This window comes from Oncorhynchus mykiss, chromosome 8, assembly GCF_057628025.1.
Source record: "Oncorhynchus mykiss isolate SJ-2025 chromosome 8, ASM5762802v1, whole genome shotgun sequence".
Classification (NCBI taxonomy): Eukaryota; Metazoa; Chordata; class Actinopteri; order Salmoniformes; family Salmonidae; genus Oncorhynchus; species Oncorhynchus mykiss.
Genome location: NC_143029.1, coordinates 24,924,580 through 24,948,938, shown reverse-complemented (window position 1 = coordinate 24,948,938; position 24,359 = coordinate 24,924,580). Strand labels below are relative to the sequence as shown.

At 46.2% G+C, this 24,359-nt stretch overlaps 1 protein-coding gene across 3 annotated transcripts in view; it reads left to right on the top strand.

Annotated features, from left to right (window-relative positions):
- LOC110529656 (nuclear receptor coactivator 1) overlaps window positions 1-24,120 on the top strand; it is a 100,440-nt gene extending 76,320 nt beyond the window's left edge. For all 3 annotated transcript variants that reach the window (XM_021612060.3, XM_021612063.3, XM_021612062.3), the window contains 17 exons: window positions 4,466-4,572; window positions 5,084-5,261; window positions 7,139-7,318; window positions 9,239-9,340; window positions 10,485-10,625; window positions 10,830-10,977; window positions 11,213-12,302; window positions 12,837-13,260; window positions 13,401-13,568; window positions 13,722-13,839; window positions 13,990-14,158; window positions 14,451-14,732; window positions 16,634-16,732; window positions 17,099-17,486; window positions 17,738-17,912; window positions 18,214-18,394; window positions 18,580-24,120. In XM_021612060.3, the coding sequence (XP_021467735.2) occupies window positions 4,466-4,572; window positions 5,084-5,261; window positions 7,139-7,318; window positions 9,239-9,340; window positions 10,485-10,625; window positions 10,830-10,977; window positions 11,213-12,302; window positions 12,837-13,260; window positions 13,401-13,568; window positions 13,722-13,839; window positions 13,990-14,158; window positions 14,451-14,732; window positions 16,634-16,732; window positions 17,099-17,486; window positions 17,738-17,912; window positions 18,214-18,394; window positions 18,580-18,747 (4,118 nt within the window). In that variant the 3' untranslated portion in view covers window positions 18,748-24,120. The remainder of the gene's footprint in view (window positions 1-4,465; window positions 4,573-5,083; window positions 5,262-7,138; window positions 7,319-9,238; window positions 9,341-10,484; window positions 10,626-10,829; window positions 10,978-11,212; window positions 12,303-12,836; window positions 13,261-13,400; window positions 13,569-13,721; window positions 13,840-13,989; window positions 14,159-14,450; window positions 14,733-16,633; window positions 16,733-17,098; window positions 17,487-17,737; window positions 17,913-18,213; window positions 18,395-18,579) is intronic.
- Window positions 24,121-24,359: the final 239 nt, after the last annotated feature.

Below are 24,359 nucleotides of genomic sequence, written 5' to 3'. Positions count from 1 at the left end.
GGTGGATTTTTCCTTTAAGAGTGCTACCTAACATGTCACTCAAACATCTGCTTATTCCTGGCCCTGATTCCCATCTTATTCCTGGCCATGATTTCCATCATCACAAACAGGCTTGGGTGTAAATTTGAATATTCCTTCCAACCCTGATTTCCTATCTGGGATAGGGTAGTAGCGGAGGCCCAAAGGAGGGAGGACTGGTGTTGGCCTTGAGCAGGCAGGCAGGGAGACGCAGTGGAGTAGAAGTGTGAGAGTAAACAGCAGCGGTTGCTTGCCTGCACCAGAATTAGCACACGCAATGGTGGCTCTCAGAAGGTGCCATTTTCCCTCTTTCAGCCTCAGTGAAATGAGGGGAAATATTAGTGTGTGTGTGTGTGTGTGTGTGTGTTTTCTCCTCCTCCTCCTATGTAAGGCTCAAGGAGTTCTTGAACGAGATCCCCTGTTTTTCTTCTGCTCCCAGCATGAGGAAAGAGCCTAGCTAGGGTAGAGGATGTGGCAGAGGTGACATAAAGCCTACTTAGAGCTGACATAGCCATGACATGAGGATGTCAGGGGCCCAGTGGCCTCGCCAATGTATCACTCTGGAAGAGGGCCTTCTCTTCTGTTTTTGTTTCGCGAGCTCAGGCGGGGGAGGGGGTTGGGCGTGTGAGAAAGCAGCCAATGGCTGAGCTCCCTGCCCCTTGACCTTGTGCAAGAGGGCCTCTTGCAAAGCCCAGCTTCCCTTTCCACACAGAGAGAAACAGGAACACACACTGCTCTGCTCTCCCCTCCTCCTCTCCCCCTCTCCCTAGGCCTGCACTCCCCTCTTCTGTGTCTCTCACATCTCTCTCTTGCAACTCTCCCCTCTTTCACCTCTTTCCCCCTCTCTGTCCCTCCACTTCCCCTTTCACCCCTCTCCTATCTGATCCTAAGACGGACAAGGACATACCCTGGCCTCTCTGAAGACACCATACAGATGTAGGATCTTAATTTTAGCCAGTTTGCTACAGCAGGAAAATAATCCTGCAGCATGAGGAAATGGGAATTATTAGGTGGATGATAATAAATGGCCATTTTTGTAGGGGTTGATACATTTTTCGTGAGGGAAAATCAAGTCTGAAATTTCCAAGTGAAAACAAACTTCAGAAGCCTTTTTAAAGGGTAGGAAGCATGTGTTTTTACTCACCAGAGTAACTACAGTGTGGTCAAATACTTAGTAACTTAGTTGTAGTCACGGTCTATACCTATAACTACAAACATAGTTATTATATATTTATAAATGTATTTCCAGATGTCTTTGAAACTACCCACTGCACTATTTCTCAACGTCATATGGAGAATCTACTCTGTGCCACCGAGTTCGTATGCTAGCTCGGTAGCTAGCTCAAACTTGCTAACGTTAGCATCCTCATGCTCGTCATAGGCTTTGGCTGTGTTATCTACCGGCATGCCTTCTTGTCGTGGGCTAAAAACGAAAGTAAAAAATCATACCTGCTTGCTCTATTTGTGTAGTACCTTGTCTGTTCTCATTTTTGTTTTGGCATGTTCTCTGTGAAGTAGGCTACATGAGTTTTGTAACTTCCTTGGCTCAGTGCTAGCTTCCCCTCGCATTGGTAGCTAACTCATCGGATGGGCCCCAGCCATCAATCTTTAAGTCTCAGCTCTTGTTTAGCTTTTTTATCATAATTTTTTTTTACCCATTTTTCTCCCCAATTTCATGGTATCCAATTGGTAGTTACAGTCCTGTCCCATCTCTGACTCGGGAGAGGCGAAGGTCGAGAGCCGTGCATCCTCCGAAACACAACCCAGCTAAGCCGTACTGCTTCTTGACACAGCGCTCGCTTAACCCGGAAGCCAGCCGCACCAATGTGTCAGTGGAAGCACTTGGCGATCGTGTCAGCGTGTATTGCGCCCAGCCCACCACAGGAGTCACTAGTGCGCAATGGGACAGGAACATCCCTGCCGGCCAAACCCTCCCCTAACCCAGATGACACTGGGCCAATTGTGCACCGCCCCATGTCCAGCCGGCTGCGACAGAGCCTGGACTTGAACCAGGTTCTCTAGTGGCATAGCTAGCACTGCGATGCAGTGCCTTAGATCACTGCGCCACTCTTGAGGCCTTCACTTTGCTTTTCTTCTGCGGTTATGTTTTAGTTGTTTTATTAGTTGTGTTCTAGCTGGTCTCCAGTTGTTGGGCTTTGGCTTGGTGGTTAGCTAGGCTAATAGCTAGTTGGCTAAATAGCTAACGTTAGCTGGCTGGCTAGCTTGCTGGCTGAGATAAGTGTAACTTTAACATTTATTAATACTGGTAGGACTAAAGTTAGTGGGCTAGTGGGCTAGCAACCTTGCAAGTTGATATGTAACAATACATTCATAAAGTATTTGCTTGTAAGTTGAAACCAGTAGACATGAGTGCGAACAGTTTGGATTCATTTAAAGTTATACATTTAAATTTATTTCTGTTGGAGTTTACATTATAGGAAATAGGCTGGCATGCCCGGGTCCTCCATATTACATCACACCCCGGGAAAAACATTTTCCGACATGACTTCCGTTATTCTGCAGAATTCTGATCGGTTTTATGTAATAACAAAACATTGGGACTTTGAATTGGTACTGTTGGAGTGTATATTAATGCTAATCTATATGTTGCATGTGGTTACATTTATGCTTCTTACCCTTTGAACCTCAAATACACTAAGTAAAATAATTCCCGAATTCAAGAAAGTTCTCCTGCAACAGGGTGATCAAATTAAGATCTTACATCTGTATGGGTTACTTAACTATGTATTTTAGGGAAGAAAATAACATCCTCTACAGGAGAAAAATACACATGTCTCTAAGCCAGACCAATTCCAAACAAATGGACTTGCCTTGTAAATATACATTTTCAGTATGCATTTGCAAACTTAATATGTGCAGTTGCTAAAGATGTGCAGTTGATGAACATCTTATTATTTTGTGAAGTTAAACCCTGCTCTGGTTTAAACAGTGGTACAGTAGCTATCTAGTGATACAGCAGTGTAGTTGAGCAGTAGAGCAGCAAGTGTCCCAACAGGCAGGCCCGCTGCAGGATATTAATGTCTCAGGCAGTAAAGTCCTCACCCAGCCCTGGTTGTTTTGTCAATAACCTAATCACGGCTTTGTGTTTTTGGTTTCATTTCTTGGCCTCCTGGAATACAGAGTGTAATTCACAGTGATGTGCTCACTCGCCACCCTTATTTTAAGACCTGGCCACCAGCCAGACCGTGCTTGATAAATATACACTCCTGTTTTTTTTTCTCCCAGGAAAAGAGAGACCGGTCGGGGATAAAGGAGAAAGTACCTCTGTTTCTCTCTTCCTCTTTTCCCCTCCTTCTCCTTCCTCTCTTTATAGTATCTCTCTCTCCTCTCATCTCTTCCCTGGCCTCTCTTCCAGCTCTTGGTTGTTTGCTTACTTGGTGGGGACAGGTCAGTATAGTGAGCTCTGTGTGCTGACATCCCACCCATCGTGACCGGTTCAGGGGTCAAAGACCGGGCCAAGACTGCTACCATGGCAATGAGCCCAGTGAGTGAGGAGTGAGGAGAGGAGGAGTCAGGCCTACAGTATAGTAATGACGTGATGGATTGTCCAGCACCTATCTCTCTCTTTCTCTCTCTCCGATCCAGCTCAGTACAGTCCTCTGTATCTGTACTGTGTTCTACCCTGCTAGCCTCAGACATCTCTCTCGCTCTCGCTCGCTCTCTCTCTCTGTCTCTGTCTCTGTCTCTCTCTGTCTGTCTGTCCCCGCCAGAACCTCAGCAGCCTATCATCAGCTCATTGATCAGGAAGAGAAAAAACATTTATCAGTGGACAATCCACAGTTCCACTATTCCTCTCTCTCCTCCTCTGTGGTTCCCTCCCTCCCATTCTCCACATCACTCTCTTACAACCTTGACTGAAACTGTAAGATCAATACACCAGGTCCAAGAACAGATTTGGGCCATTGTTGAATAGCTTTTTAAGAGTTTTTGACATTGGGGATATGCATCTACAGTACATGGTTTAATTATAAGTACTCCTCAAAGCAGTATTTGTTGGTGTCCATGCCAGAATAAACAGGCTGTTTCACTCAAACTTCCAGTTGTTGGCTTCTGCTGCTGTACAGTAACAGTACAGTAGATTTACAGTGTGCTGTAGTCATGTGTTGCGTTGATTCCCCCTAACCCTTTGATCGGGCTGATGTCATCAGAACACAATTCAGCAGAAGTCCACAATGTTCATTATTCTGTATGAAATACAGTCATTATGCGGGGAATAACTTATGTAACAAGCTGTATAAGAGTTATTACTTGGAATTGCTAAGTAATTGCATAATGCCTGTGTAATGTTTGATGTCAGTAAAATAAAGAAGACTAAATGTACGTGCTAGCGATGGCTGATCACCCTGAGTTCAGTGTCCCCCCCCCTTTTTTACTGTTCCTAAGATCTCTGTGTGTGTTTGTCTCTGTGTGTGTTTGTCCCCTGCAGAGAAAGCGTCTCTAATATCACCAGAGGACAAGGTGCAGAGGAGTGACATTTCGTCCAGTAGTCAGGGCATGGTGGAGAAAGAGGCTCTGGGGCCGCTGCTGCTCGAGGTGAGTGAAACAATAAAGCTTGGTTGAATTTGAATTTCAGTGACAGACACAGGAAGTATCAACTTATCCATTGATTGGATCATTTAGTCATGCTGCTTTCTAAGCACAGGTACTCTTTCATGAAAATATAATCATATTTTTGGTTGCTCATTGGTAAATGAATGCATAGTAATTAGAGTGCATCTGCTCACAGTAAATTTACATAAAGTTAGTTGTGTGTATTTTTTGTGTAAAAATGCCATTTTGTTCTAATCTCTCTGTCTTCAGTATTTTCTCTGTTTTGTCCAGAGTGATTCAGTGACTCTGTATGGTTCCCAGGACTTAGTTTCCCAGTGAGGCCCAGTGTCATTATGCTTTCCACGTTAGTTCCTGGCACACTTTCCCCCTGGCTGAGGCTGGGGCTGTGAGAGAGAGAGAAAGGCTGAAGTCCCCCTGCTCTCTTTGTGTGTTCCCCTTCCTCCGGAGGTGTCTGTTTCACTCCTCTTTTGTCCCTCCCTCTGTTTCGGGCCAGGCCCTGGACGGCTTCTTCTTTGTGGTCAACCGCGAGGGCCGGATCGTGTTTGTGTCAGAGAATGTGACGGGTTACCTAGGTTACGCCCAGGAAGAGCTGATGACCTCCAGCGTGTACAGCATCCTCCACGTGGGAGACCACAATGAGTTCATCCGCAACTTGCTGCCCAAGAGCCTCGGTGAGGATGACAGGAGAGGAGGAGGGGAGGGGACGAGAGAAGAGAGGATGGTGAAGGAAGGAGAGGAGGGCGAGAGAGAGGGGGGAGGGATCAGACAGAGGAATAGAGAGAAGTAGAAAGGAAGAGAAGAAGTCGAAAGAAGAGGAAGTCGAGCAGTGTGACAAGGACAAGAGAAAGGAGATGAGGAAGGAAGGAAAGGAGATGAAGAAGAACATGATAGAGGGAAGACGGGTAAGAGAGAAAGACAAAGAGGATGGAGAGAGGAGGTAAGAGAGGAATCTCTGCTATAGGCATGGTATCATGCAGTATGAAGCAGCCAGAACACGTGACAGCTATAAGAGCATAGTAACCAGGAGACATATAAGGGTCTGTGTCCCGTGAAGCCCCTAGTAATTCCTCTCTATATAGGCCAGGCCAGACAAGATGGGTTAATGTCAGCAGAGATGGACAGGTCAACTAGCTACTATCTACCTGCCTGTCTTCAGCTTAAACTCTCACTACATAGTGACCGCGTTTACATGCACACCAATATCCCGTTATAATTAAGTATTCTGTTTTTGAGTTGACTCATATAAATGTCATATCCCGTTTACAATAACCCTAAAAAGCTTGTATCCTAGTTATGAGAAACCCAGATAAGATGCCTGGGACATGCTGATCTAAGACGGGATACTGTGGGATGTAAAAATCGTATCCTGTTTATTGTTGTTTTTGTGGTCTGCGCAGACTCAGTTTTGCGTATCATTGGTGTTGTTTGATGGTGTTTTCATCTGACTGTCAAACAAATCACTTCAAACAGTTCAATCCACCATAATAATTTCGCCTACTATAATTAATTTACTATAATTAATTTACTATAATTCAAATTCAAAAGTTTTTGCTTATACTTTCTGACATTTGGTAAGGCCATTTGTTTGCCAACTATAGTTAGATATATGCAGCTTCTCTTCTGTCATAACTTGTTGCCCCAGAAGACTAAATAAAGTAGTGCTCACCAGAATAATGTCTTACATTGATAGAATGCATTAGCAATCTAGTTAACACCGGTAAAGTTGTCTGTTTCGTTTAGGGACCAGGAGGAAAACTAACTCCAAAACAGTGGAAATATTGAACATGTGCAAAACGTTCAAATGTCATCGGTTTGACCTGTTTTAAGGAAATGAAAAGCTGAGAAAAATGATTAAACACGTTTCTGATAAGACTTCAGTTCGTCTTGGCTGCATATTGTGTATGGTTAAAATACCGTCTGCTCGCATAACAGTGTCAAAGATAACACATTACATGCACATTTGCATTTTCTCAAGAGATGCTGAAAGAAAGAAATCATATTTCTACACTCCTGTTCCCGAGACTAAAGTATATATTGTATCTTTTTACTGCAATAAATGCACAATTCTGCAGGAGTTAATAGTATAGGTTATTACGCAGTGTTACAGGTGAGAGGTTATACGCCTACAGTCAGTGTCCAGATTTCAGTTACTATTCCATTTAACCCATAGGAATTTAAATGAGGAATATTCTGTTAATTCATGACTACAGGGATACTCCAGAGCGGGATATCAAAGGTGCATGTAAACAGCTTCTCCCGAATGAGACCTTAAGCAGGATATTAGCTACTATCCGGAATACTGGGCACATGTAAACGTCGTCACTCACTACTGTTCTCTGTCTTGCTTATTCTCTCCCCCCTCTTCTCTTGTCTATATTGTATATATTTTGTATCTGTCTCTCTACCCCATATGTCATTCCTGTCTGTTTTCAAGCCATTATTATTACATCACACACACATTGGTTTACCTGTCTGTGTCCCCGTTCCTAATGATTTGTGTGTGTGTGTGTCTATACCGTTACTTGTGGGTTTGTGTGTGTGTGTGTAGTCAACGGGGTGCCGTGGCCCCAGGAGCAGGGCTGGAGGAACAGTCACACGTTTAGCTGTCGGATGCTGAAGAGGCCCCCTGACGAGGTGGACTCCGAGAACCAGGAGGCACGGCAGCAGTACGACATCATGCAGTGTTTTACTGTCTCCCAGCCCAAAGCCATGCAGGACGAGGGAGATGGTGAGTACACACACACACACACAGACATACATACAGTGGGGAGAACAAGTATTTGATACACTGCCGATTTTGCCGATTTTCCTACTTACAAAGCATGTAGAGGTCTGTAATATTTATCATAGGTACACTTCAACTGTGAGAGACGGAATCTAAAACAAAAATCCAGAAAATCACATTGTATGATTTTTTAAGTAATTCATTAGCATTTCATTGCATGACATAAGTATTTGATCACCTACCAACCAGTAAGAATTCCGGCTCTCACAGACCTGTTAGTTTTTCTTTAAGAAGCCCTCCTGTTCTCCACTCATTACCTGTATTAACTGCACCTGTTTGAACTCGTTACCTGTATAAAAGACACCTGTCCACACACTCAATCAAACAGACTCCAACCTCTCCGCAATGGCCAAGACCAGAGAGCTGTGTAAGTACATCAGGGATTAAATTGTAGACCTGCACAAGGCTGGGATGGGCTACAGGACAATAGGCAAGCAGCTTGGTGAGAAGGCAACAACTGTTGGCGCAATTATAAAAAAATGGAAGAAGTTCAAGATGACGGTCAATCATCCTTGGTCTGGGGCTCCATGTAAGATCTCACCTCGTGGGGCATCAATGATCATGAGGAAGGTGAGGGATCAGCCCAGAACTACACGGCAGGACCTGGTCAATGACCTGAAGAGAGCTGGGACCACAGTCTCAAAGAAAACCCTTAGTAACACACTACGCCGTCATGGATTAAAATCCTGCAGCGCACGCAAGGTCCCCCTTCTCAAGCCAGCGCATTTCCAGGCCCGTCTGAAGTTTGCCAATGACCATCTGGATGATCCAGAGGAGGAATGGGAGAGGGTCATGTGGTCTAAACTCCACTCGCCGTGTTTGGAGGAAGAAGAAGAATGAGTACAACCCCAAGAACACCATCCCAACCGTGAAGCATGGAGGTGGAAACATCATTCTTTGGTGATGCTTTTCTGCAAAGGGGACAGGACGACTGCACTGTATTGAGGGGAGGATGGATGGGGCCATGTATCGCGAGATCTTGGCCAACAACCTCCTTCCCTCAGTAAGAGCATTGAAGATGGGTCGTGGCTGGGTCTTCCAGCATGACAACGACCCGAAACACACAGCCAGGGCAACTAAGGAGTGGCTCCGTAAGAAGCATCTCAAGGTCCTGGAGTGGCCTAGCCAGTCTCCAGACCTGAACCCAATAGAAAATCTTTGGAGGGAGCTGAAAGTCCGTATTGCCCAACGACAGCGAAACCTGAATGATCTGGAGAAGGTCTGTATGGAGGAGTGGGCCAAAATCCCTGCTGCAGTGTGTGCAAACCTGGTCAAGAACTACAGGAAACGTATGATCTCTGTAATTGCAAACAAAGGTTTCTGTACCAAATATTAAGTTCTGCTTTTCTGATGTGTCAAATACGTATGTCATGCAATAAAATGCAAATTACTTACTTAAAAATCATACAATGTGATTTTCTGGATTTTTGTTTTAGATTCCGTCTCTCACAGTTAAAGTGTACCTATGATAAAAAATACAGAACTCTACATGCTTTGTAAGTAGGAAAACCTGCATAATTGGCAGGGTATCAAATACTTGTTCTCCCCACTGTATATACTCCCACACAGACACGCATGTACACTCACAGACGCATACATATATACACATGAACACAGCTAGATGCACAGATACATGCCACTTCTGCACACCGACGTTTACATACACATTGAAAAAGGTGCAGCAGCGACATGAGAACACTGGTCTTTACCTTGTTCTCCTAGCTAGCCCTGAGCCATATTGGAGGGATAGAGTTCGACACAGTGACGCCCTGTGTATTACAATGAACACACACACACACACACACACACACACACACACCTGTCAGAGTCTTAACTCTGACCTTTGATTGGTGTTGTGCCCAGACCTGCAGACCTGCCTGATCTGCATAGCCTGTCGGATGCCTCGCCCCCAGCAGCTCCCCGCTATCAGCACTGAGTCCTTCATCACCAAACAGGATCCCACAGGTATTAACCCCTGACCTATCACCTTTTACATCGCAACTGCTGTTGGCACACAAACACTCCATACACACACACTCCAATGTGTGGATTAGAGAGCTTTCTTTTTGTGCCAGGAGGTGAACTAACTAGAGAGTGTTGCTCCAGAAGGTTGACTAACTAGAGTGTTGCTCCAAAAGGTGGACTAACTGGAGAGTGTTGCTCCAGAAGGTGGACTAACTAGAGAGTGTTGCTCCAGAAGGTGAACTAACTAGAGTGTTCTCATTTGCAGCAACGACCTGGGGAATAGTTACAGGGGATTAATGAGCCAATTGTCAACTGGGGATTATTAGGTGACCGTGATGGTTTGAGGGCCAGATTGGGAATTTAGCCAGGACACCGGGGTTAACACCCCTACTCTTACAACAAGTGCCATGGGATCTTTAATGACCTCAGAGAGTCAGGACACCCGTTTAACGTCCCATCCGAAAGACGGCACCCTGGGGCATTGGGATATTTTTTTAGACCAGAGGAAAGAGTGCCTCCTACTGGCCCTTCAACACCACTTCCAGCAGCATCTGGTCTCCCATCCAGGAACTGACCAAGACCAACCCTGCTTATCTTCAGAAGCAAGCCAGCAGTGGTATGCAGGGTGGTATGCTCCAGAAGGTGAACTAACTAGAGTGTTGCTCCAGAAGGTGGACTAACTAGAGTGTTGCTCCAGAAGGTGGACTAACTAGAGTGTTGCTCCAGAAGGTGGACTAACTAGAGAGTGTTGCTCCAGAAGGTGGACTAACTAGTGTTGCTCCAGAAGGTGGACTAACTAGAGAGTGTTGCTCCAGAAGGTGGACTAACTAGAGAGTGTTGCTCCAGAAGGTGGACTAACTAGAGCATTGCACAATAAGCAGGCCTGTTGGTAAACCTACCTAGAGATGAAAGAAAAGGACAGGGTTTCAGCTCTCACTACTGCTGCCATTTACATCTGAGTGACTCAAAACTCACTTTGAGTGGTCCACAATGTGGCAAAAACAATATGTATTTTGTATCATTGTGGAGCTCTAACTCTGACCTCATAATGTAACTCCATCTGGGTTTCATCACCGAGCCTTATTATCTCTGGTTACAGATGTGTGTTTTTTTTGTGTGTGTGTGTGTGTCTGTTTATCTCCAGGGAAAATCATCTCCATAGAGACCAGTGCTCTGCGGGCGACGGGGCGACCAGGCTGGGAGGACCTGGTCAGGAAGTGCATCTACGCATTCTTCCAGCCACAGGGGAAAGAACCCTCCCACGCCAAGAAGCTGCTCCACGAGGGTGAGGAGTGGGGGAGGGGGAAAGAAGTGGAGGATGAGGAAGAGTAGGGGGGAGAGGGGAAAGAATCTTTCTGCACTTTTCTCAATAATGAAACTGTAATAACAAAGTACAGTGTGGTACCATTGCAAAAACATATATGTTTTTTCTCCTTAAAAGTAAGCCACAATGATAAGTAGGCTAATTTCTGTTTGTGCGTGTTGCCAGTGATGACCCATGGCACGGCCATCAGTCCTCTTTATCAATTCAACCTGAGCGACGGGACCCCCCTCAGCGCTCAGACCCGCTGCAAGTTCTGCTGCCCCCCCAAATCCGACGTTCAGCCCTTCATCATGGGCATTCACACTATTGACAGGTAACACACACAACTGAGCAGGCACGGAGAACACACACACGGGCAGGTCATGTGGAACAAGTAGAATTGATTACTTTATTGCCCATCAACGATGGTTGCAAGGGTAGGAATTTTATAGGATTGTATAGGCTGATGGGAATGTGTTTTTGTGCCAATGATATAAACAAACAGTACTTTTTCCAGAATATTTCTCTCACCCAGCTGATGTTTTGCTCATGTTTTCCTTCTCTTGTAGGGAACACAACACTGCTAGCTCTCAGGAAAACACTAACTCCAGCCTTCTACTGACCCATGGGAGCCCTGCTTCCTCCCACCCTCCCTGTTCCCCTTCCCTACCCACGGGCATCGAGGCCAGTCAAGCCCCAGGCCCCACCTCAAGCCTCCATCTCAACAACGGAAACAGCTCCGGCACCACCACACCCACCAGCCATTCAGCAGGGTACCTGACGCCCAACCGGTTGTGTCCTCAGCAGGTCAACAGCCCCTCACCCCTGGGCAGCCCCCTCACAGCCATCCCTACCTCATTCATGTCGCCCAGGCCCCCCAGGGGCAGCCCGGGGCTGGGCGGCAGCCCACGCGTCCCAGGGAACCCCTTCTCCCCTTCCACCCCTGGCCTGCACTCTCCAGCAGGGGCCTTAGGAGGTGGAGGTGGTGGTGGGAGCGGTGGAATCCTCAGCAGGCAGCACTCTGGTGGGGACGGTGGAGCAGGGACCCCCCTGGGTTTCTCTCTGCCCTCCCCTCTACCTCAGAGGAAGGCCAGCACCCCCACCAGCTCCCCAACGTGCCCTCCCCCCGCCAAGCCCCCTGAGGGAAAAGGAGGAGGTGGGGAAGGAGAGTACCTGGGGGGTAACCCCAAACTCAACCAGCTCCTGGACAATGGCAGAGTGGGGCCGCCTGGGGACCCCAACAACACCGCTCCTAACACCCACCCCAACACACTCACCTCCACCCCTCAGTGCCCGGCCTCCCACAGCACGCTGACGGAGCGCCACAAGATCCTCCACCGCCTCCTGCAGGACAGCAGCCCGGCCGAGGGCGGCAACAGCAAGGAGTCTGAGATCAAGAAGGAGCCTCCTGCTAGCCCTGCCACCGCCAACCCCAACGGACCCCCCACCACCCCCCAGGACCACCAGCTGCTGCGCTTCCTGCTGGACACGGATGAGAAGGACTTGAGAGACCTGCCCCCTCCGGCCGCTCTCAGCCTGCAGACGGTCCGGGTCAAGACTGAGAAGAGGGCCACCGGGGACACTACGCCCTGTGCTGCAGCCTGCGCCAGCCCCAAACCCAAACCCGGCCCTGCAGACAGCAGACCGCCCAGAGACCCGGTATTGTCTGCAGCCCTACTCCCCTCATACACAGTGCTAGTAGTATCCAGAATTGGCAAGATCCTGTCCCAGACATGCTGAACTTTCAGACAGTTTAAGTTTGGGGTTAAGGTTAAGGTTAGGAATAGGGTTAGGTTTTAGGGTTGGGGCCGGGGGTTAGAATTGGGGACTTTGGATATGTAACTCTGGATATCCCTGTTGTTGTAGTTGTCAAAGTGTCTGGAACGTGATGGAACGTGAGAGTGCCTTGCTGGCGGGCTGCCTGAGTGCATGCTGCTGCTGCCTTCTAAAGGGAGCATGTGATTCGCTGCTGTATTTGTTCTATTTACGTTGAGCGCATAGTAACACTCCCTCACTGCCCTCTTATATCAGGATCTAGTTGTGTTCATTTGTGGCCCCTCTAGGACTTTGTCTCTCCCCAGCACAGAGCTTCCAGCGGCAGCCTTTGAAGTTATTTGACCTTTGCTTTCTCTCCCTGTTCCTTTCTCCCCCCCTTCCCGTACTTTCCTCTTTGCCCCACTCCCTCTCTCTTAGTTCCCCAGTGGACCTGCTGACCTGGACCCTCTCAGCCAGCTGCTGCCCACCCTCAGGGGCCCCGCTGGGGCCAAGCAGGGCAGCAAGGAGAAGGGTGACCCTCAGGCCCTGTCGTCCCATAGCCCCCAGACCCAACCTCAACCTCGGCTCCAGTCACCTCCACAGCCTCGGCTTCAGTCCCCCTCCCAACCTCAACCCCAACTTCAGTCCCCTACTCAGGTCCAGCCTCAGAACCATCTTCAGTCCCCTCTCCAGTCCCCTACCCATCTCCAACCCCAGAACCAGCTTCAATCCCCTTTCCAGTCCCCTACCCATCTCCAACCCCAGAACCAGCTTCAATCCCCTACCCTACTCCAGCCCAGCGAGGCCAACGTACCCAGAGCCATGAACGTGAAGAGGGAGCCTCCCGGAACACCAAGCCGAGGTACAGCAGGGATTAGGGGGGGTCAAGGGTGAGGGGTCACCATAGTGGGTCACCCCACTGTATGCTGCCTGTCTTCATTTTACGCGTGGCCACCCAAGAAAGGACTGATCCTGACCGTGTGTCTGTTTGTGTCTGTGCAGGGCTCACGGATGGCTCCTCCAGCCTGCAGAACCAGTCACACTTTGACTTCTGCAGCCCCACCACCCCCAGCCAGGGACAGGGACAAGGGGAGCCATTCCAGACACCGAAAGACAGCAGCAGCCCCTACACAGAGCCTGGACTCATGAACTCGTTCAACTCCAACACCGGTATGAACTAGAATATGCTCATATCAAACAATCCTCAGTTAAATATCTATAGGGCATTTCTGAAAATAGTTAGAAATTACATAATGATTAAAGAAAAATATGGAATCTATGTGTTATGGGGGTTCATTAAGAGTTGTGTGTGCTGTCTTTCAGGGTTGTCTAAGATGGAGACGGACTCTCAGCAGTTCCGGCCTCTGGCTCTGACTGACTCTCTGTCCTTTGATGGAGGCATGGGAAACCCCGTGCAAGCCTCTCTGGCCTCCCCTCAGGAGTGAGTATAGTACTTCTTTGTGGACACACAGACACATACATTCCTCATTGCTCACATTCCAATTCACACGCACATAGAACCAAACCTTCCACATCATTACATTGAATGCACAGACTCCCATGTTCCTGACTCCCCCTGTGTGTGGAGCAGGCAGTGTGTCCCGTGCCCGCTGGACCAGCTGTTGTGCCCCCCCACCACCCCAGAGGGTCGTAACGATGAGAAGGCCCTCCTGGACCAGCTGGTGTCCTTCCTGAGTGGGACGGACGAGAGCGAGCTGGCAGAGCTGGACCGAGCACTGGGCATCGACAAGCTGGTACAGGTAAGATCACAGGAGGAGGAGAATGATAGTAGATTACATTAGCATTCTTCAAGTGTTATCTATATAAGAGGACAGGCGCTGTCATACAACCTGATTCTACTACACTGCAGAGCTGAATGAGAGCTAAATATAGAGGGAATTTAAATTCCTGTCCAAAGCACCACAGAATCATTACTCTCCAGTACAGTAGTGCAATCATTGATACATGCTTCACGTAATGATTTGTTTGGTCCTGGAGAGTTTGTTGGACTGTAATTAACCCAGTATTGACACTATCCATTCCTCTCCCTAGGGCGGCTGCTTTGACCCCACCCCTCAACGGTTTCCCTCCCAGCCCCCTGCCGCCACTCCCATCTCGATGGACCCAAAGCTGCCTGGCTACCCCTCTCAGTTCAGCACTGGCGCCCCTGCCCAGTTCCCTCGAGAGATGGGGCAGGGTATGGGGGTCTTTGGGGCACCCAGGGGGGCCTTCCCCGTGGGCATGGGCAGAGCGCCTGGCGTTGCCAACCAGCTCCGACTGCCACCCAACCAGCTGAGGTTACAGCTGCAACAGAGGCTGCAGGGCCCACAGCAGGTAGGATGGGCTGGGCAGAGCTGGTACATTAGGGGTTGCAGACTTTTGTTCAAACCCAGCCCTAATACACCTAATACTGAACAAAAATATAAACGCATCCATTTCAACGATTTTACTGAGTTACATTTCAAATAAGGAAATCATTCAATTGAAATCAATGGGCATGGGTGCAGCCATGGGAGGGCATAGCCCCACCCACTTGGGAGCCAGGCTGACCCCCTTGGTAGCCAGGCCCAGCCAATCAGAATGAGTTTTTCCCCTCAAGGGGGCTTTATTACAGGCAGAAATACTCTTCAGTTTCATCAGCTGTCTGGGTGGCTGGTCTCAGACGAGCCCACAGGTGAAGAAGCCAGATGTGGAGGTCCTGGGCTGACGTGGTTACACGTGGTCTGCGGTTTTGAGGCCGGTTAGACATACTTCTCTAAAACGACGTTGGAGGCAGCCCAGGACCTCCACATGGTAGAGAAAGGAACATTATATTTTCTTGCAGCAGCTCTGGTGGACATTCCTGCAGTCAGCATGCCAATTGCACGCTCCCTCAAAACTTGAGATGTCTGTGGCATTCTGTTGTGTGACAAAACTGCACATTTTAGAGTGGCCTTTTATTGTCCCCAGCACAAGGTGCACCTGTGTAATGATCATGCTGTTTAATCAGCTTCTTGATATACTACACCTGTCAGGATTAATGGATTGGCAAAGTCGAAATGCTCACTAACAGGGATACAAACACATTTCTGCACAACATTTCTGGGATCTTTTATTTCAGCTCATGAAACATGGGACCAACACTTTACATGTTGCGTTTATATTTTTTGTTAAGTATGAATTAAACCATGACACCACTGTTCAAGAAGAACAGAGTTACCTAGCCAGGCTGGCCCACTCCCCTGGTCCATCTTTCTAACGTGGGCGTAGTCCTCTCCTCTACACAGGAGGGAGGTGAGTTTTAACAGGCCTTGTTTACGTTAATGAAGCCTGTATCACGCAGCGTTGCCTTTTAATCCTAGTCAGAGCCAGCGCTCGTTAAACACTGGCTTGGCAATAGTACATCTCCCTCCTGGCCAACCGGGCAGCCCTGCATTGTGTTAATGTGCCATTGTGTTGTGTGGCTACGCAGAGCTAGCTAGCGTGGTGAAATGGATGGTCATGTGAGGAAGAGAACCTCTTATGCTCCATTATGGTACAGCAGAACAAACACATGGGAACTAAATGGCTGCTACAAGCCCATCTATGGTAGGAGAGTACTGTATGTGCTGTATATTCACTGGGATTGATTGTTTATTATCCTTTTTGCTCTATATGTAACTCTGTTCACACAGAGAGAGAGAGACCACCTGATGTGTTGTCAGCCTGCTCCCACACAAACGTGGCTCACATCTCTCCTTTTTTTCTTTTTCCTTCAAGGTCTCTCTCCATCCCGCTCCCCTCACACATGCTGCTCTTACTCACGGTTCCCACACAGCGGTCTCCGCATATTATTATTAGGACTTTAGTGCTTCTTCTGCTAGCTGCTCATGTTGATTTAAAAGACCTCATGGCAAAGTAAAGGATATTAAGAATCTGGATGTCAGCACAACTCCTTTGTTCTCATTCCTGGTCCTGTTTTATTAGTCTTTAACACACGTCTCCTGATCAGATGTTGAGTTCCCATCTCCCGTTTCCTTTCTATCAGTTCTCTTCTCATGAGCTTTTTCTTTCACACACTTTTCACTCATCAGTCCATTTTTTTTTTATCTCAATCCGGTCTTTTCCTTCTATCTGCTCTCACTCCTCTCGTCTCTATCATTTCTTCACTTAGTCCACTCCCTTCCTCCTCTCCTCCCTCTATTGTTTGTCCGCTCCCTCCCTCCTCTCCTCTATCAGTCGTGTGACTCACTCCCCTCTCACTCTCTCTCTGCCAGCTGCAGAACAGGCTGGCTGCCATGAGCCAGTTCCCAGGGGGAGCTCACGTTGCCATGGGGATGCGTCAGGGAGCGCAGCAGCCTCATATACCCTCTCAGGTGAGTGTTTCTGGGGAACTCACGATCATCATCAATCCTGTCCTCACGCTTCCTTCTCTCTTGTTCTGGTAATTGTTTTTCTGTTTCCAATCCTTTTCTCTTACTCTGTTTCTCTCTCTCTTTCGGCATGATGTGTATTGAGGAAGTCCTAAGCATCATAGCTAGTTATACTGAGTTATTGGTACGAAAACAAAGTGCCTGTTTCTCTTCTCTGTCCATCCATCTCCCTCTCTCTGAAAGAAGTACCTTCCAGTCTATTTCAAATGGTATAGGTCATTTGGGAATCTATGCATGAATGTTGTGAGGGCTGTTTTGCGGACAGAAGGTGTCTCCTATAAGTCCACTATCCTCTCTCTTTCCCTGCAGCCTCCTCTAAACGCCCAGATGCTGGCCCAGAGGCAGCGGGAGCTCTACAGCTTCCAGCACCGCCAGAGGCAGCTCCTGCAGCAGAAGGTCATGTTGATGAGGCAAGGCATGGGGACCGGGGGGCCTATTGAGGCCACCAGGGGACTAAAAGGACCCCAGCCACAGCAACAACAGTTTAGCTACCCTCCAGGCTACAGCCCCATGTCAGGAAACCAACCCAGCTCTCCCAGCCTCTTCAATCCCATGGGAGGGCCCCTGGACCCCAAGCTGTCGGGCCTGGGCCCCATGGGCAGCCATTCAGCCATGATGGGTGGGATGCAGGGACAGTTTGGGGGGGGAGTGAACTCGGCGGTCCAGCCTGGGCTCTTCCAGCAGTTTGGAGGACCGGGTGAGTGACTAGGCTACCTAGGCACCCACCATAATCACTGCTAGATCATGTCTGGTTGGTGGTTCTGTCTCGATAGCATCAGGAATTGTCAGTACAATGTGCTGACATTGTCCATATCAAAATGTGATATAAAGTAGTTTGCAGACAGGATCCATAGAAAATGGAATACAGTGCTGCTGACAAATATCAATATGAAAATGTTTTAGACTCTAGAATGTTCTAACACTATCTCTCTGTCCTTTTCCTCAAAGGTATGGTCCAGCAAGGAGACCCCTCGTTCCCTCTAGAGCTCAGCCCCACCAGCCCCTTGCTGTCCCCTCAGAACTCCACCTCCCAGAGTCCTCTGCTCCAGCAGGCCCAGCCTCCTCCTGGGTACCAGTCACCTGACATGAAGAATTGGCAGCAAGCTGGCATGGGCGGCAACAGGTGAAGTGGCCAGAGCCATGCCTGTGTAAACGTGTAAATTGCATAGCCCGTTATTGACTTGGCATCTACATAGAAATGACACTGTCAGATGGTTATTACATCCTTATTACATAATAATGAGCTGTTTGTTTCTTAGAGAATTATTTCTAACAAGCACGTATGTAACATTATACCAGATGTGGTTCATTCTTTGAAGTCTATATATTATCTTGGTAGTTATAATGACCAGATATAGCACCTGAATGAGGAGTGTACATAAAACTACTGGTATCATGACTTTGTGTTCTGTCTTGTGTGTCAGCTTATTCAGCCAGACTGGTCAGACGACGCCCCAGGCCTTTGGGCAACAGGGGGTCTACAACAACATGAGTATCACCGTGTCAATGGCAGGAGGCTCAGGGGGTGTGGGCTCACTGCCTCCCATGGGACCACCCGTTGGCCTGGACAACAGTAACCTTGGCAACTCCATGTGTAACGATCAGGTGAGGGTGCCACACCTGAAGTCAGCCGCCGCAACTTAGAAGTCAACTTAGAAGTCGTCGAGTAGAAAAGCAGCAACAGACAAAACTGCCATTTGACCAAAACTGTTGTGGTATCACTTTCCTTTCCTTCTGTTTTTCTCCCTCCTTTCTCCACTGATGTTCTCTCTCCCTCCTCTCCTCATCAGGTACAGCAGGTTCAAGTGTTTGCCGACGTCCAGTGTACGGTGAACCTGGTGGGCAGCGACTCCTACCTAAACCAGCCGGGGTCCATAGGCCCCCAGAAAGGACCCCAGGGGCCTCAGAGCAGCCAGTCCCAGCAGAAGAGCCTCCTCCAGCAGCTCCTCACAGAGTGACTCCTCAGCTCAGCTGCCTGCCAGCGGAAAGGTTCTCCATAGACCACCACAACCTCTTTTCTTTTTCACCTTTTGGTTTTAGACAGCTACCTGCTGGACTGGTTAGGAAGGCCCTGGGAGGGAGACTGAGGTCCAGGTAACAGTCTGTCTACCTACCTGACAGCCTCAGCTCGTACCGTAAGACCGCAACGATCGTTCAGCACTCATTCCTGGTTACATACTTTCAACACAAAGTCTGCTTCCTGTTCTGAGAAAGGAATCAGGTTCCGGTTTTGCCAAGTCGTCGCGGTCGTCAAAACATGTCCCGGTTCCTTATTGGCCCGTTCCATCAGGCCGTCGCAGCAGTACGTTTTGGGAGTACGAGCAGCGTGCAGCTGAGCTCAGCTTTGGGTGGTTAACCCGTCGTCTCGCCTTTTTGCCTCGCGCGGGGCAGGTGGGGCGATGTTGTGGGGACAACGTTTTAAGAATGTTAGGTTTTTAACCTCTGCAATGGAAAGCTCAGTTTCAGCTGGATCTGTGACTGACTGGCTCTCTCCACTGCAGTGCCTGATGGGAGGAAGTTCCCAGCTCTCATTTTTGTTTTTCTGTTCTCATCTGCGTCGTCAGGACAACAAGCATCACGGCCAGGATGGGATGGGAGACTGCTCTGCTCTGTTCAGTTGGCAACACTGTCTTTCCTGGGAGGGCATTTTCAAACTACCTGACTGTCAAACTAACTGTCTGTCCGACACATTTTTCTCCCCAGCATCTGTGAATACGAGCCACAATGGGCTCTCTTTGGCCTATCAGTGTTGTTTTTCCATGTAGAAACGCGCAGCTGGGTAGTATTGTCCAGCAAAGATGAGATTAATTCACACTATCCTCTTTCCTTTCAAAAGCGTAATTGAATTACTCTAAAAAGAAACTGTCATTTTGAGCTCAAACTATACATTGCGATTCATTGCAGGTTTCCCCCCCCCCCCCCTTTAAAAAAAATTGCTGAGTCTAAGATGTCAGTTATGTTTTAAGGCGACATTTGGCATTATGAAAATGTAACACTGCTAAATGTTGTTGTGGTGGGGAAACTGTCTCTATTCTGTATGTGAAAAAAGAAAATCTTGGTATAAGAATTTTTGCGATTGATTTAGAAATGGCTAACTCTGCTCTTTTGGCATCCCATTGAATGTTTCGATATCCTTAAATTAACCTCAAAACAAACAGGAGTGGATTATCAATATCACACAATGACATGAATATGTTGTAGCTAGTAACCGTAGAATTTCCTCACTAAGAAGTGATGGATGATGAATGGGGTGTTGTCTTGGAAACACAGCTCTATCTATCTCTCTCCTCCGACTCTGCCCGTGATGATGTCACTCCACTGGCCGCACACTACAGCTCTTTTTGACTGCTCATGTGACCTACTGTTGCCCAGTCAGACACTGTCTATCAGCGCTAACCTCTGTTGATATTTACTATACACATTCATTCACATAAAGTCCTGCCAACAAACACAATGTTTTTATAGGGGTAAACAAGAACCTAATAACAAGCAATAACCATAATTGAAGAGACAAAAATAAATGTTTTGCGACGTTGTAATGATAATGATGAAAAATCAAGTCTACTTTGGCTTCTCCGCTCTATCCCGGGTACCTGTATTTCTGATTAACAAGGCTTTCTAAAGGAGAACTGTTATTATCCAACTAGATGTCTCACTGCTGTGTATATACAAGGTATTTCACAAGGTGTGCAACATTACCCGAGCACAGCTAATAACTGAGGAGGGTTAGGGATGATCAGTTGAAATAGCATGTATGATCACCATCCTCCTCCGGAGACCTCAAACCGAACACCAACTCAAACTGAACGCCAATGTTCTATGATTTGTGAATCACTTTATGTACAGTTTCAATGGCGTCTGTGTGCGTGTGCTTTATACTGTACCCAAACAGTGGCTCAGGCATACAACTCAAATTCAACCTGGAAATGGGATCATTTCGTGTGATGTCGATTACAGTTGACATAAAAAGCTGGTAGCAATGTCCATTTGAATACTTTTACAGAAAAAACATTTGTGAAACAGATAAACCTTGATTTTTACATACCAATTGTTCCTGTGTATTTTAAGACACTTAAAAATGTTGCTTTGCTTTTACCCTATTGCATAAATAATGAAATGAGGTATTTCAATTTCATTCTCTTCTGATAATGTTACATTTTTCTTTTCTATTTGAACGGGCCGTGGGTTAACAGTTAGTATTTATCAAGGTTAACGCCATTCCTCAGCCACTGTTTGGTTTATATAAATAAACATACACTTTACAAGACACACGGAAGAAACACAAATGAATAACAGAATGTTTTTGCGGAAGGATTTAATTTGTTTCCAGTATACGTGTACGATATGGGGTACCAGCTAAAAGGTTTCACACTCACAGAAGTATTACAAAGGATAACGTGTTTGTTTGTTTTCATCTTCTTCACATTCTCTCCAGCCTTTGCTCCTCATTGAGGAACAGGCATTTCTGTATGAATAGTGGTAATAGAACCGCATCAAATGTGGAAGTTAATCCGATCTGTTAATATCAACTGTTTAGCATTTGGGATATAATATGCCAAATTCAAAGCACCATTAGACAACGCTCATTAACAAACAGACATTATTTTAAGCAAGACCTGCTCAATGGCAAAGACAGTCCATTCAGTACAGGTACAAAGGTAAATATTTGAACTGGTTCTTCAACATGTTAACATGTATATAACAGACAATGTGAATATGTATTTGTTCAGAATCAACAAAATGTAGTGCTCCAAGTTTGTGGTATTAACTACTCGCTTCCATTTTATTTTCATTTTTTTTTTCATTTTGATGTCTATGACTGTCTGAGTGTGTGTGTGTATGTGATTAATACTGTGTATCTGGTGTTTAAGATGGAAACCGATTATGTCCTGATTTGATTTCTTCTTCCTTTTGGATACCTGCAAGTTTTCCTGTGGGTGTTGTTCAGATTGCTCTTTATGTGAGGGAATGGTTTAGCGACTGCTGAATGTGATTTTACTGAGAGAGAAGCAGCATGGATTGGCTTTTGTACGTACGGGTTAATTTAAAAAGGCCATATTATTTAATTTATCTGTTATCAAAAAGTTTAAACAGATCTGAGAAAGTGGAACCTTGGATTCTGAGAAGCATCGCTTCAGTAGTTAAGTGGGCTTTTGTAGATTGCCTGATGTAGTTTTTTTCCATTTTCAGAAGTAATGACCAAAACTTCAAGATGTTTAATTCATATCATATGCAAGCCTCATGCAATTGGATGAGACAAAATGTAGCGTTTGTTCAATTTTCTAAAATGAAATAGTCTCATACCTATACATACTAGCTCCTCTTTGACCACACGACTAATTTGTGGTAGTTTGTGCTTTGCCTGTTTGTCCTTTATTTCCTTTTTGACACGTTTTGTCCTAAGATACTGACAAGTGACCTATCAGCTATAGTATTTTTATGTAACTTGTATTCTTTGGAATTTCCCAAAGTATGATCAGTTAGAAACTTATTCTCCCTGTTGCCATTGACTCCTAGCAAAGATGCAAAAGGTATTGCATGGCCTGACGTGCTGTCATTGTTTACAGGAAGAGAGAACCTTGCAACAGCTAGCTATGCACCTTAGCGAAAAAGCATTTATTTTACACTGATTTAAGTATTCAAAGCCACACTAGAATCTGAATCAATTATTTAAATCATGGTATTTTCAGTCATAAGTTTCTTGAAGAGGAGAAAAAAACTACCTAACTCTACTTTTTTTTTACTTAAACTAGTGTTGTTGATAATTGTCTGATCTATCAACTGAATCTCATTAAAAAATATTAATGTATTTAGCTGAATACTTTATACCAAATTTGAGGTGCCTCTTGTATATATTTTCTGCGTAGAAGACTGCTCCTCGCTGTTTGATGATAATGTTAATGAGGATTTTCTTATCTTTACCTTTATAAAACAAGTTTGCTGTATTTTACATGACTTTTTTAACTAAATATCTAAATATTCCAGGAATTTGCAAGAAATACAATCTAGTTTTGCACTTTATATCAGAATTATTAAGAGGAAACAGGCCATCATGAATACTGTTCAAATCAGATGACTATTTCACGATTAGGAAGAAAAAAAGGAAATCCCCTGAATGTATTACAAAGTCAAATATTGATTTGACTTTTCTTTAGCAATCCTAGTCATGTCTCAGGTTCTTAAAAACAAAGAACTTGGTTGTATAGCCCATCAATATGATGACTAAAGAGAAGTGTACTTTCTCTACAACTAATCTATGTAGTTTCAGTTCTCTCTGCCACAGATCCTCAATCTAAACTATGCGTATCTTCTTCAGGTGATCCACTGCCCCTTCCCTCGGCCATCAGCTAACTAACGCGCGTACACTCATACGTCTTGTCTTGCAGCAGCTTCAACTGTTAAAAACATTCCCCCTCAGCTATGCTCCCTGCAATTATTGTACTCTGCTATATAGTGTAGCATCAGTTCTATTCATTATGTTTCTAGGCTTAGTAATACCTACCAAGCAGTAACAGCCCTACATACGTTTACTGCTATCCCTTTTGCATTTCTTTACCACCTTATCACATACTGTCTAATACAGAAGTAACTTCCTTAGATAAGAGTACTGCACTCTACCCTACACAGATATTACCTCTCAACTGTTAGATTATTGGAGCAACTGTTTGCTGATGATGTTTGTCAAGTATTGTAAGTGCTGCCTTATCGAGACTGAAGTTGGTTGTGGTTGGAGAACTCAAAAGCTTGTATCTCGCCACTTATAAGGGCAATGATTTCTCATTGAAACGAGGTTCCACTTTTTCCCCTGTAAAATGAATATATATATTTATATATATATATATTTTACACATTTTGTCCAGTTATGTTTATTATACTTGTATAAACTTGTTTTTAGAGAGGCATCGGAGCAGCTGTGTAGGACAATATGAATGAAGTATCTGGAAGAATTATGCATGTTTTTATTTCTGTGTCCAGGTGGAATACCTGGGATAAATCCTACCTTTTCTTAGGACATTGTAGACAATCAGTCTCAGGCTGGGTCCAGTACCTACAGGGGGTCCCCCCTGTAAGCTGAAAAACAAACAGTTTTTGCATCTACTGAAATGTCTTATTTGTCTGTCTGTTTTTTTGGGAGGTATGTGGCTGCTCAGACTGGGATTAGTTCAAAGTTTACACACTTCTACACATACACCTCGTGCGTTCGGTCCCTCTGTTGCTTTTTCAAGGTGAAGATGCTGACCTTGAAAGGAAATGATGCTTTGACTAACAAATCTATAACATCCATGAATGTGAGAATGCAACACATCGCAATAAAAGCACCGTGTAAAACAGGTTATGTAATGTTGGTTGATTCTCTATTTTATTACTATATACTTCACTCTTCATTTCATTACTGTCACTAGGGCTCCCGGGTGGCGCAGCAGCCTAAGGCACTGCATCTCAGTGCTAGAGGTCTCACTACAGGCACCCTGGTTCGATTCCAGGCTGTTTCATAACCGGACGTGATTGGGAGTCCCATAGGGCGGCGCACAATTGGCCCAGCTTTGTCTGGGTTTGGCCGGTGTAGGCC